The sequence below is a fragment of the Pollicipes pollicipes genome, unplaced genomic scaffold (genome assembly GCF_011947565.3).
Source record: "Pollicipes pollicipes isolate AB1234 unplaced genomic scaffold, Ppol_2.1 Scaffold_3447;HRSCAF=4054_pilon_pilon_pilon, whole genome shotgun sequence".
Classification (NCBI taxonomy): Eukaryota; Metazoa; Arthropoda; class Thecostraca; order Pollicipedomorpha; family Pollicipedidae; genus Pollicipes; species Pollicipes pollicipes.
In genome coordinates this window covers 13,006,777-13,019,122 of record NW_023596297.1, presented here as the reverse complement: position 1 = coordinate 13,019,122, position 12,346 = coordinate 13,006,777, and the positions used below count along the sequence as shown (strand labels likewise).

Sequence of the window (12,346 nt, the reverse complement as noted above, 5' to 3'; positions counted from 1 at the left end):
GGACGTGCCCCTGACCCGTGACCTCAGTCCCAGCGTGGACGTGGTGGATGTGCCTCTGACCCGTGACCTCAGTTCCAGCGTGGACGCGGCGGACGTGCCCCTGACCCGTGACCTCAGTTCCAGCGTGGACGTGGTGGACCTGGTGCGATCGGGCGAGGCCGTGCAGCTGGGAACTGAGAAGCTGCGCGGCCTGCTGCGCATCCTGCCCACGCCGGACGAGGTCGACATGCTCAACAGCTACGACGGCGACCCGGCGCGGTTGGGCAGCGCCGAGCGCCTCATGGTGCGACTCATCCAGGTGCCCAGGTACGCCCCACTCCGACTCCGTCGGGCGGTCCGCACTTGGTACAATCTTATCGGCTTTGGCCGGATCACTGTGCAGACGCAGGTCACGTGAACGTCACATCCGAGCAGGTGTTTATTGAGACCGAGTGAGATCAGCAGTCCGTCTTGTCTAAGTCGCCCACTGAGGTCCCTAAGCAATCGGGCGCGGTGGGCGATGGAGCTTTGCCCCAGCTTTGTCTAGCTATGACCTTTGAGCGCTCCCTGGCAGCCGGGGCTAATACAGAGTGATATGCCTTGACGTATGTGCCTGGTCAACCTGCCATTGTCCGCATTGTCAGCCGTGATGTTTAGGGCACGTCTTGAATGGAACTGAACGGCGCGAGTGGGCTCTCCTGGAGTGTGACCTGTCGCGGGTTACGTAAGGATGTTCCAAGAGAATATCGAGGTGTTTGCACAGTCCCTTGCCAACATGAAAGGTGTCAGACCAGTTCGTGCCTAGTGGTCTAAACAGATAGTTGATACTTTTGGGACTTTTTAGTCCTACAGGTGATGGAAGCTAAAATGACGGGCGTGGATGAACGTGTGGCTGATTACGGTCGCACTAGTTCTTATTCTTTGACGCTTTGGGCGTCACTCGCACCAAAACCAATCAGGCCGACCAAAACAAGTACTGCCCAAATCAACAAATCTGTACGAGCACGCTGTTTGAAACTACGCTTTTGCGAGGACCATCCTCCAGGTTTGCGCTCCCGTGTCATGAGCAGTCGGTGCCGTGTGACGGAGACAAGGACCCTTACTCAGAATGTGACGCCGTTGGCAGTTTTCGGCTGCGGGTCGAGAGCATGCTGCTGCAGGAGGAGTTCGACTCCAACCACGACTCCCTCAAGTCCTCCATCACGGCCATGATGTACGCCGCCGACGGTGAGTGGCTGCTGGCGAAATCGGGCGACGAATTCTCACGCGATGCCACTTTGGCTACGAGACCGATGAAAATTAGGCTCAGGCTGTATCGTTTTAGCTCCCGGCGTCAATGCCTCACTAGCCCATGAATATATGACGCATATCTAAATCTGACAGGCTGCTGCGCAGTTTCTGTTGTCTTGACGTGCGCACAACGATCACTTACCACATAATCCGGATGAAGGTCGAGTACCCGAAGTCCGCTGCGGTGACGAGCCTGTTCTAAGTACAAGACTGATGCTTGGGGGGAGGCTGTGAGCACCGATCTTACCCCCCCCCCCCCCCTCCCTCCCCTGGGCGGCGTGACGGCTCGCGACCCGCGCAATCGCAAAAGCACCGATCGTACTTAGTTCGCTGCTGCTGACTTGCGCCATTTCGTATGAATTCGGTGGTTTGATAGGAGGCGTTCGTTTGTCATGATACGAAAATATTTATCCGTCCCAAGTCCACCAGATAGTCGGTCGATTCCAGTCTGTCCGTGCTTTCAACGATCTCATGAATGACATCTCTTTACAGATCTGAAAAGGAACGAGAATCTTCACAAAGTTTTGTACCTGACGGTCAACATTGGCAACTTCTTGAACTCGGTACGCTCCACTGGCACACCCTGTCCAAACTGCCCAATAGCATATGCTGCAGGTGTCACGTGTCAGACATTCCCTGACAATTGTCATTGTTTGAAGTCCTCTGGAATCCCTGAACTCGAGACCGAAGTGAAGAGCGATCAGATCCACCTTGGTCATGTCTTGCGCTACAAGAAACCGTTCTCGCTAAACACATCGAAATGGTCGTGTAACTTTCGCATACGCCGTGTGCATTTCCTTACTGAAAGCTTTTTCTACGAAACCACCGGCCCTGAATGGCTGACCGCGAGTGCTCCCGGTCTGTCCTTTGCAATACTGAAATTCACACACTAACATCCACGTTAGAAAAAATGCAATGAGCCAGAGGGAGACGGGCCATTGCATGCCTCGTGGCGTGTGTCGCGCTCTGACCCGCTGGACCTCTGCCTCAGACTGTCCCCTCTGCCGGCAGGGCGGTTACGCGGGCAACGCGGCCGGCATCAAGCTGTCGTCGCTGCAGACGCTGGTGAACGTGCGCGCCAACAAGCCGGGCATGACGCTGATGCACTCGATCGCCTGAGCAGGCAGCGCGCCGCCACCCCGAGACGCTGGCTTTCCCCGACGAGCTGGAGGAGCTCGAGCTGGCCAGCAAGTCGACCATCGAGCAGATCCGCACCGACGTGGCCCAGCTGGACGCCAGCGTGACCAAGGTCGGCTGGAATGGGAGCGCAAGCAGCTGGAGAACTGGCAATGCCGGAGGGGGGATTGTCAAGTTGGAGGGGTTTTACTGTGCTCGCGCGCCGTTTTGGGGATGTCGCGTTATATCATCCTATAACCGCTACTCGGTCGATGGCGAAGTGCCGAATCACCGCTAACGTTGGTCGGACCTCACCGTTCCTGCCCGCTTAGTTCTGCTTATCGAGCTGTTTCCCAAAATCCGGCTCCTGGAGCTCCAGAACGATCCTGCTTGTCCGCTGTGATTCATCCGGCGAACTCTCGAGATATGTGGAGTTTGTTGACTCAGATCTCTACATTCTCCCGCTTTTCCCAGTCATCTCCTAGCGTGCGAAGTAGGTGGCAACATAAATGTAACCTAGTTTCCAGGCTCAGAATAGCCTGAGTTCCTTTTTGTCGGGCAAACTTATTGACTTATTGATTCCCCCACGCATAACTAGCAGTTCTTACAGAATACGATTAGTTGACAAAATTATGGCAAATGGAAGTATGGGAGGCAAAAACACTATTTGTTCCAATTTAGCGAGTATGAATTGCGGTGATGGTGGGGGAATTATAATTCATTTGACACTCCTTCCTTTCCTTTCTCACCGCTTTCGCTTTTATGTGATTCAATCTCTGAGTAGCATCCTGTCTGGCATCCGTGGCCTAGCATGTCTGTGACCTTGATAGACGCGTCAGAAGCATGCATGTTTCTCTCGTTGCAGGTTAAGAACCAGCTGTCCAGTGGAAAGACGGAGAAGCAGCTGCGACAGCAGACGGAAGAGTTCCTGGAATACGCCACCGACCAGCTGCAGGAGCTCAACAAGATGCTGGAGCACCTGGAGGTTTGCCGGAAGGAGTTGGCCGATTTCTTCTGTGAGGATCCAGGCACGTTCAAGATGGAGACCGCCATGGAGGTGAGTGGAACGGAGCGGCCAGGCTGTGCTGGAGTTGTGACTGGCTCATCTAGCAAACGTTCCAAATATGTATCTGTATGGATTTGTGCCGCTGATCTTTTGACGGCGGTGGCATTTGCTTGTCCTGAAATGACTATACTTTATATACAAATTGAAATGATCTTATAACGATTGCGTACTGGCATAATGTTGTAGCTTAAACGTGTTCTAAATGCAGAAAATACTATTGCAACTGCCTGACCGCTGTGCAGTTTGTGCTACCAATTGCACCGTATAACGTTCGTGGGGCGTTAACGTGCTCATGTGCGCCATGCAATGTTACCTGCTAGGAAATCAGTGGGCGTGACTGGGTTGACACATTTAGCGGCGGCAAGCAGCGTCCCCTACGCTACGCCGAATTTTCAGATATTCTGGAGCTTCGCCACCATGTTCAAGAAGGCCGTGGCTGAGAACGAGAAGAGGCGGCAGCAGGAGGAAGAGGCCAACGCACGCAAACGGGCGCGCGAGGAGCAGCAGGCCAAGAGAAAGTCCGGAGGTGGGGACCGACTTAGAGCACGACGGCAGCAGTTTGCTACTCTAGGCTAATGCCTAGTCAAAATGTCACATCCGTTCATGTACAAATTGTTACAAGGCTGCACCTGCTGCAGTGATGGGGTTACTCCTACTCTTATTCCTACTTGCTCCTACCCTCGTCCCTCAACATCATACTGGTCTCTTTACATGTTCACTCGTGTTTATTTCTATTCTGCTTTTTCTCATTCAGGCACGTGTCTGGATCACAAAAATGGAGTGCAAGATCTGGGATATAGACCGTGCCATCGAAGCATTACATGGGATCCAGGATTCACTCTTGGGATCCAGACATGAGTCTAAAAGGTGTTGTTTACGTATCCCTCTGCACATGTATGCTTGGACGACGACATTGTTGCCCCAAGCTCACCTCGCGTTGGTTTGCTTGCCCTTCCGCAGTCGTCGGACAGAGACCAGTTTCTTTGTCTGGTTCCGAGCCAGACAATCCGGACAGCATTCTGGCGAGCATCAAGGACAGTGAACGCAAGATGGAACAGGTGAGGCGCCTAAACTTCGGTTTTGGCGTAGTCCGTTTCGGCTATGGAGATTTATGTGTACAGAGCGGTGTGGTATACGACTGTTCAGTAAGAAATTATTCATAACCACCTCCTTTGCTGCTACGTTTTGCTCATGGCGCTTTTTTGTACCTGTCGCCGCTACCACAGAACAGCTGTAAAACTTCTGCATTTTAAACCCCATTTCTAACCATTTCGATTCGACCTTACGCCGCTGGCGATGCATCGGCACCAAGGGGCGACTTATATTAACCCTTCTCCCGTGACTGCCAGCCACTGACGCCGCAGCCGCAGCGGAAGCGACGCAACATGCTGGACGTGCTGAACACGGGCTCGCTGACGTCCGAGGACGAGCCGTCGATTGCGAACAGCCCACGGATCTCGCGCAAGAACCGGCTGGGCAGCTTCTCCGGCACGGCCGGCACGCCCGGCGAGGGGCCCAACGGCGTGATGATCACAGACTCTCCCGGTCAGTGGTCCCATGTGGAGCACGCCACGCGCTTCGGGAGGGGCTGCTGGTCACATTTGCCTCCGGTCCGTGGTCCTGTGTAGATATCTGCCTCCTTCAATCACGTGGTGAGAGCGAGAGCCCCAGGACCACGGTCAGTGGCCTTACATGAAGGAAGGCCCTGGAGGATTTAGCTATAATGCTTACAGTTCATGGACACCTTGTACACAGACATCACTTTGTATTTATGTCAGAATGGCAGCACAGGCTGCCCTAGTGTACTTTGCTTAACTGTAGCTTAAAGGGGCTTGGATGCACCCCGACATTCGTCTTCCACGCTGCTTGCTTTCATGTCATCGCGCCAGCTGCATTCGAACCACGGCTCTCTGGTCTGAACTGGCCATTCTTGGGAGCGCTAGGGGTACTGTACCGGCCGTAGGCGTGCACGCGCAGTGCAACTACTGGTGATGCGACCCTTGTCGCCTCTGGATGATTTGGCTGCGAACCTGGACGGACCCCGGTGCGGCGTGTCGAAGGCTTACCTTGACCTCTTGTCCTGACCCTGACCTCTCGCGGCAGGCACGGTGCGCCGTCGAAGGAGCCGCGTACCTAGTGAGGAGGACGACACGCTGCTGGACTATTTGCGAGCGGCTGGCAACGACAATCCTCGCGAGCGCAGGTCGTGGGGAGGACTGGGTATGTGGCTTGTCTCGTCCGCAGCGGCACCAGACTTTCCTAGTCTCACCACCGCAAACTAGACGTCAAGTCGCGTTGATTGTTTGAAATCCGTGGTTAGTCGCCAGACAGGCGTAACTGGGCTGTTTCCAAGCTTTTTTTGGGGGGGGGGCGGTTTTCAAGCTATTTTTGTTGGACTGTTTTCAGCAGTATGCATGTCCGTATGGTACGCAAGTCTTGTCAACCTCGGTTCTCGAAGCAACAGTGGCGTTTGTCTGGTATCACCCAGTCGAATGTCACCAAATCTTAATAGAACAAAAAAAAACTCTTAAAGCAAACAGCATTAGCCGCGTCGTTCGACCTGAGCTATCCTACTGTTGCGGCCGAGCCCTCCCCCCCCCCCTCTCTCTCCCCTCCCCCTCTCCCCGCTTCGTCCGAGCCTCAGCGCGTTCTGCTGTGCTTGACGTGACCGTGTGCGCGGCCCCAGAATCGTACGGCTCGCTGGACCGCTCGATGGCGCGTCGGATGCGGGGTGGGCCCGCTCGCCGGCGGCCCGACCTGCTGTCGGCCGACTTCCTGACCGACCGCGAGCGTCCCGCCTCGCCCTCGCTGACCACGCCCACGCAGGAGGAGGCGGAGAAACCAGCCGAAGGACGGCCCAGGTCAGCTGCACCGCGGCCTGTCGACCGGTGGTCATTGAGACTGGGAACAAATTGTGCTCTTAATCCCTTGGGAGCAAAGTTGCAAAGATAATGTCGGCTGTTAGGCTGATTACATTCGAAACCCATCTAGTATTGCAGGGCTTTGTATGTTCTCGCGTTTTACAAACACCACGATTCGTGTCTTCATTCTGTTATCGTTCTGCTCACAACCTGATAGCTGTTCAAACGTATTTGTTTTGGCCTTAAGCGCCCCTTGCACTACCGCCATGCCCACGGTGTTCGCGCCCATCAGACAACTACGCTGGCTGTAAGGGGCATTCCTGCACGCCCAACACTCACCTCCCGCCTCCCCCGTCAACAGCCACGACTGGAAGAAGAAAATAGATCACTGGTTCGAGGAAAATGACAAGGACCGGGAGCAGGCGGAAGACCTGAGTCGTCGACGTCGACTCCAGAGTCACCGGCGCGTCGCCGACAACTCTGACTCAAAATCAGGTCAGCAGGCTGTCCGTGTCGTTGGCTTCGGGTTGTCGTGGAGAACTGCGGGAAGCAGAGAGGTTGCGGAGGCTAGGGTGTCCTGGGGAGTCCGGTATTTCTTTGATTGTCTTCAGTTGTCTGTGTGTGTGTGTGTTCTGTGCTTTGACCAGCGTGCATAAAAGCTGTATGAGAAATGCCATTAGAACCAAGCCTTTGCTCTTCACGGATGTAAGTGACTTTGGTGGCAAAACGAGGCATGGTGAGATTTTTGCATCAAAAATGAACGACCATCTTGATTGGAGTCAATGTATTTGTCTCAGTCGGTGCTGAGTCCTTGGTCCGCTTTCGCAAACGTCCTCCGTCCCAAGCTTCCGATCTTTCGGTGGTCGGATAGCGGTGGCCGCAGAACTGATGCTTGTGCTTGTGGCCACCAGATGGCCCAAAGCTGCCAGTTACAGGACTCGGCACTGTTCCCGAGGACAAATCTCTCGACAGCGGCTCATCCTCTTACAAGCGCGTGTACAAGGACTGGAAGCCATCCGTGGAGCAGAAGGATATACTGGGTGCAATGGAGGCCATAGAAGGTTGTGCGAGCGGCTCCAATGACCTCATCCATCTTTCCATGCTAGCCCGAGCCGCCCTGTTCTCCTCCCTTGCCGCTCCATCCTGTATCCTCGGAGCGCCCCATCTGACAGGGAGCAGCGTGCAACCGTCAGCCATGGGTCCGCTTCACGGCCACCCTGACGGAAGCCCCGCCAGGGCGGCCATACACACGGCGTGGCCGGGTGCCTGTGAGGACTGCGGCTCAGTAGCGGTGACAGCGCACGGTGCTCGCAGTACCGGCCCGCTCCTTGTGCAGTCCGTAGTTCCACCACTTTGAAGCAGTCTGCTACGAACGAAAGAGCTGTGAGCTAACGAAACCCAATGCTGGCCCCGAGGCCGGTGCAACAATACCATTTCCCTTTCGTTTAAAGTGGCTTTATCAATGAGACGTCGGCTCAGATTGGCCACGTCCCTGTTCAAAGAACTGGGTGCTTCAGGTCATGCAAACTGGGTACACTGCTGCTTACTGGGATGAAAACGCTTTGTGTGCAATATCGTGTGGTCTGAGCTATGTGGACAACCAGCGTACACTGTACACAACGTTGGCGGTCAGGTGCCAGTTTGCTGCTGTGACGCAGACCTTGTGGACGTTGTCTGGGTTTCCGCTGCGGGCTCGGGCTGTGTCCTGCGTCTTGTCCGTCCTGACCGTGGCCGGCGGGGTTGCAGAGGCTCAGGATCAGCAGCCCAGAGACAAGTCTGCCTGGCGCAAGTCCAACCTGAACGTGCCCAACAGTGCCGAGGGTACCAGCAGCCGAGACCAGGTACTGAGCGCGCGCCAGCTGCGGCGACCGAGGCCGGCTTGAGCGCCGAAGACGGCAGGCTCGTCGCCACATGGAAGGATGAGCCGGTGCATTAGAACCAGTCATGTTGGATCTGCAGGGGCATGTTCGGCCGTGAACCTTGGAAACGACGCGATCGATAACTATGACAAGCAATATTGCGCCGACTGACGAAACTGGTAATGCTGCCACTCGCGCTGCATCAGACTCTTCGAACCTATTTGGCCGTAAACACTTCCGGTTACGGTGGACGCTGACAAGGCGGTTTGTAGAGGCTGGTTTGCATAGGGTTCATAGCGGCGTTCAGGAGGCCTATAACGCTGGCACCAGCGGTCGGCGGTCGACGCAGTCCACGCTCCTTTCATTCCAGAGAGATGCCGCCGAGTGGACTGATCACAGACATCGTTAACTGATGACCTGCTGGCCTTGATGACGCGCATTTGCCACGCTGTAAAACCGAGGGATCGTGTAAAGCACACCGCTGAGCCTTCGTTTGTGTTTCACGTTTGTTCGCCGGGCTCGCTGTGTTTGTCTTCGTGTTCAGCTTACGGGAGATTGCGTCCAACCGAAGTAGCCTTCGGTAGGCCAGACACGTGACACATGAATCCATCCACGTCACACATTTCCGCTGCGTGATCGTGCCTACGAGCAGAACACACCATCCGTCACTTCTCGACGTCGGGTCAACATTGGACGCTGAGTGAGACGGTCCTTGTTGGTGAGTCACGTTACGCAGGACGGAGCTCGTGACGCTCGCGTTAAGGTGAGCTAGAGACGGTTCCGCTGTCGCCTGACAGCCGGCAGTAGCCGGACCGGTGTCCCGAGGATCCCGAGGATCCCGAGGACCTGGCAGCACGCGACGCGGCTCTGACGCGGCTGTGTTCCGTTTGCAGCGGCATGAGGGTCAATACGACGCACGAAGAGACCTCATCAAGGGGTTGGGAAGAAAGATCAGTGACGAGAGTATCCCGCTGTACGTGAGGAAGTCGTCCAATAACTCCAACGAAAACCCCGAAAGCAGGAAGAGCAGTCTTGGTAGGTTTTGGCGCCATGTTTATTTATGGCTTCCACACAGTGCTGGTAAAAATGTGTATTTCAAACACAAATTAGAGACGTTTTAAACATTTCCGTTGCTGCAATGGGTCTTCTCAGCTCTATCGACACTGTAGCACAGAATCCTGGGATCAGCACAGGATCTGAAATATCAGCACAGTATCTGAGGAGCCATCTAACTGATCCTTGTTGCGCAGTGCACGAGACGCCGGACGGCCTGACACTGAAGGTGCCGGACGTCAGCCGCTCGGTGCCGGCTCCAGTGGCGCCCTCAGAGCCGCGCCGCCGCGCCGACCGGCAAGAGAGCCAGGACAGCGTCTCGGACAAGCCGCTGCTTCCGCCCTCCATCCCGCGCCGCTTCCGCAAGCTATCCAACGACGAGGTGCCCAACAAGATTGACATTGACGCCGAGAACATCGAGACGCCGCCGGTGACGCGTCGCGCGCTCGGCACGCGCAGCTTCCGCGCGCCGCCCAACCAGACGTGGCTGGCGGCGCCGCGGCGCTCCGAGGATGAGCCAGCCGAGGACTTCAGCGCGCGCCGCTCGCAGCGTCGCTTCCACAGCCTGCGGCTGGACCCGGCGGCGGCCGAGGAGCGGCGCCGCGGCCTGGTCAAGTCGGCCGCTGCCGACAGCTCGGAGAACGAGGACACCGAGGGCGGCCGCGCGCGCCTCTCGCAGCGATACGCGCGCCTCGTCGAGCTGGCCAAGGACGCCGAGAGCGAGAGCGAGGCGGTGCGGCCGGCCGCGGCGCAGCCGGCCGAGGCAGCGCGCGAGGAGGACGAGGCTCCGGCCAAGTTCGATCGCCACGCGTCCGTGCGCAAGTCGACGCGACGGAAGAGGGAGGAGCCCGAGACGCCGCCGCCGGCCGCCACCGAAGAGGACGCGGCGCTGAGGAGGACGCCGTCAGAGGACGGGGCGCGGCGGAGGACGCCGACGTCGCCGAAGGAGGAGCCAGAGCTGCTGAAGCCTGCCGCCGCGGGAGATCGGGGCTCCAACAGCGACATCGAGCGCGCCATCACCAGCATCTCGGAGACCGCCGACAAGCTGAAGAAGGTGGACGTGCCAGAGAAGCGGGCCGAGCGGCGCGCGCGCGCTCGCAGCCTCATCGACGGTGCCCAGGTGGCCGAGGCCAAAAAGCGCACCGAGAAGGGACCATCCATCCACGACCGGCTGTTCGGCCGCGGCAAGAAGGACAAGGAGCCGGCGGCGCCGCTCAAGCGCATGTCCAGCCTGCGCAGGCGCCGCGAGGACACCGACGAGGGTTTTGCCGAGGAGACGAGCGGCACCAGCGCCAACAACGAGGAGTCGTCGGGCCGGCAGCGTGCTCGGCCCACCTCGCTCTCGCTGGCCGGACTCAAGAAGGTCGGGCCGGGCGTGGCGCGTTCGCCCAGTGTGCGCGAGCGGAGCACCGCGCCGCCGGCCGGCTCCGTGCCTCGCGCGCGCTCCCGCGACACTGTGGCGGCCGCCGAGCCGGCGCGTAGCCTCGGTCGCAGCCAGAGCGTGCGCGTGAGCGGTGCGGCACGGCCGCGGCCCGTTCTCGGCTCGGCCACCAACGCGCTCAAGGCGCTCACCAAGAACCTGCGCCGCGGACGCGACGCCGAGCCGACGCACAAGTCAGCCGTCAGCCTGCACAACTCGAGTGGCTCTCTCTGCAGCACACCGTCTGTCAGCAAGCGCTCAAGCGAGGACAGCCTCAAGACATCGCCCAAGACGGGCCGGCGCGCGCCGCGGCCCGTACCACCCAGCCCGGCTCCTGCCCGCAAGTCGGCGCCACCGGCGGCCGGCGCGCGCCGCGCGGTCGGCCTCAACGGCGCGGCGGGGGGCGCGCGCCGCACGCCGACCCCGTCCGGGCGCGTCACGTCACCCGTGTCGTCGCCGCCGCCGCGGGCCGCCGCCACGCTGCCGCGCGCCGCACGTCCGGCCGTCAGCCGCGGCACCTCGCACGAGGAGAAGGAACGGCCGCGACGCGTCGGCACGCCCAGCTTCATGAGACCCACCTCGTCCAGCTCGGCGCGCCTGGATCCCGCGGAGGCGAAGAAAAAGTCCGTTTCCAAGTCGATAACGCTGAACAAGCCGCGCTCCACCCAGCGATGAACGTGAACACGATCTTTCTAGTCCTCCGTGAAGTGATATACCTTAGCAGTGGACGGATTACTCCAAGTGATATTATTATCGTGAGTTTGCACTTTTGATAATGCGCGGCCTCCACGAACCCCCTGCATTCAACTTAGTCACTAACATGTTCTTCCTCAGCCTTTGTAGATAGCCGTAACGTTTTTATTAGGATTCAGTGTGGCCGGAAGCTCATATATGGAAGAATACATTGGGTACGCATACATTGGGTGCGCATACATTGCACCCATCGCGTGATTACGAGAGCAGAGAGTTTGTGGGCTGTAACCGCAGTGAATGGTGTTCGTACTGTCTGACTTGGAGCCTTTTCGTGTACAATGAAATAAAGCCGCATCTTAGATAATGCAGCTCATTACGTATGTGCGTCGCTACACTCTTGGCATATGTCTTATTAGGAACCGGCAAGTAAGCGATTTCGACATTCTGAAAAGCTAACGAAGTGTCGTCACAATCCTTTGCAAAGGAAAACAGTTCGATCACCTGTGCTGCTGCTAAGTTAACTGTTCAGTCCTGTAACGCATGACCTAACCGTAGAAGCACGTTGGGCAGAGCTAACTGTCGTGTAGGGCGTAATACTGAAGCGCAAAAAAGGTAACCACACAAGCACTACGGCGTAGAAATGCAACGGCCTCCTCCACACATATGTGGAACGATGATAATTTTCGAATTGTAGGTGCTGGCTGCGTGACAGTTTTGAACTTTTACATCCGCATTGATTTTCGCTACATGACCTGACGCCGATCGAAACAGGTCATGGAACCAGTGTAAGGCGTTACGTGACTAGAAAAAGGTCCCATAATACGGCGTGCCGTTATCGCGCATAGCAGAAAGGAGTGTTTTTGCTGACTTCGCGTCACTGATCTCGCCTTCAGCACGCAACCCTCGGCCTTTTCCATAAACACTTTCATAAAACGACCGGCCATCACGAAGCGTACAGCGTAAGGACGTAAAGAAAACCGGCATTGACCACAAGTCATGCGTTAGGGTC

The 12,346-nt window shown here is 57.2% G+C and overlaps 1 protein-coding gene across 1 annotated transcript in view; it reads left to right on the top strand.

The window, feature by feature from the left end:
* The window catches only part of LOC119092120 (inverted formin-2-like), a 51,141-nt gene extending 39,431 nt beyond the window's left edge, over positions 1-11,710 (top strand). The window contains 16 exon segments of the mRNA XM_037215097.1: positions 118-306; positions 1,106-1,206; positions 1,762-1,832; positions 2,281-2,385; positions 2,387-2,518; positions 3,251-3,442; positions 3,848-3,977; positions 4,412-4,509; positions 4,801-4,996; positions 5,555-5,671; positions 6,138-6,312; positions 6,674-6,807; positions 7,224-7,373; positions 8,059-8,153; positions 9,065-9,206; positions 9,422-11,710. Coding sequence (XP_037070992.1) covers positions 118-306; positions 1,106-1,206; positions 1,762-1,832; positions 2,281-2,385; positions 2,387-2,518; positions 3,251-3,442; positions 3,848-3,977; positions 4,412-4,509; positions 4,801-4,996; positions 5,555-5,671; positions 6,138-6,312; positions 6,674-6,807; positions 7,224-7,373; positions 8,059-8,153; positions 9,065-9,206; positions 9,422-11,319 — 3,925 coding nt within the window. The 3' untranslated portion in view covers positions 11,320-11,710.
* Positions 11,711-12,346: the final 636 nt, after the last annotated feature.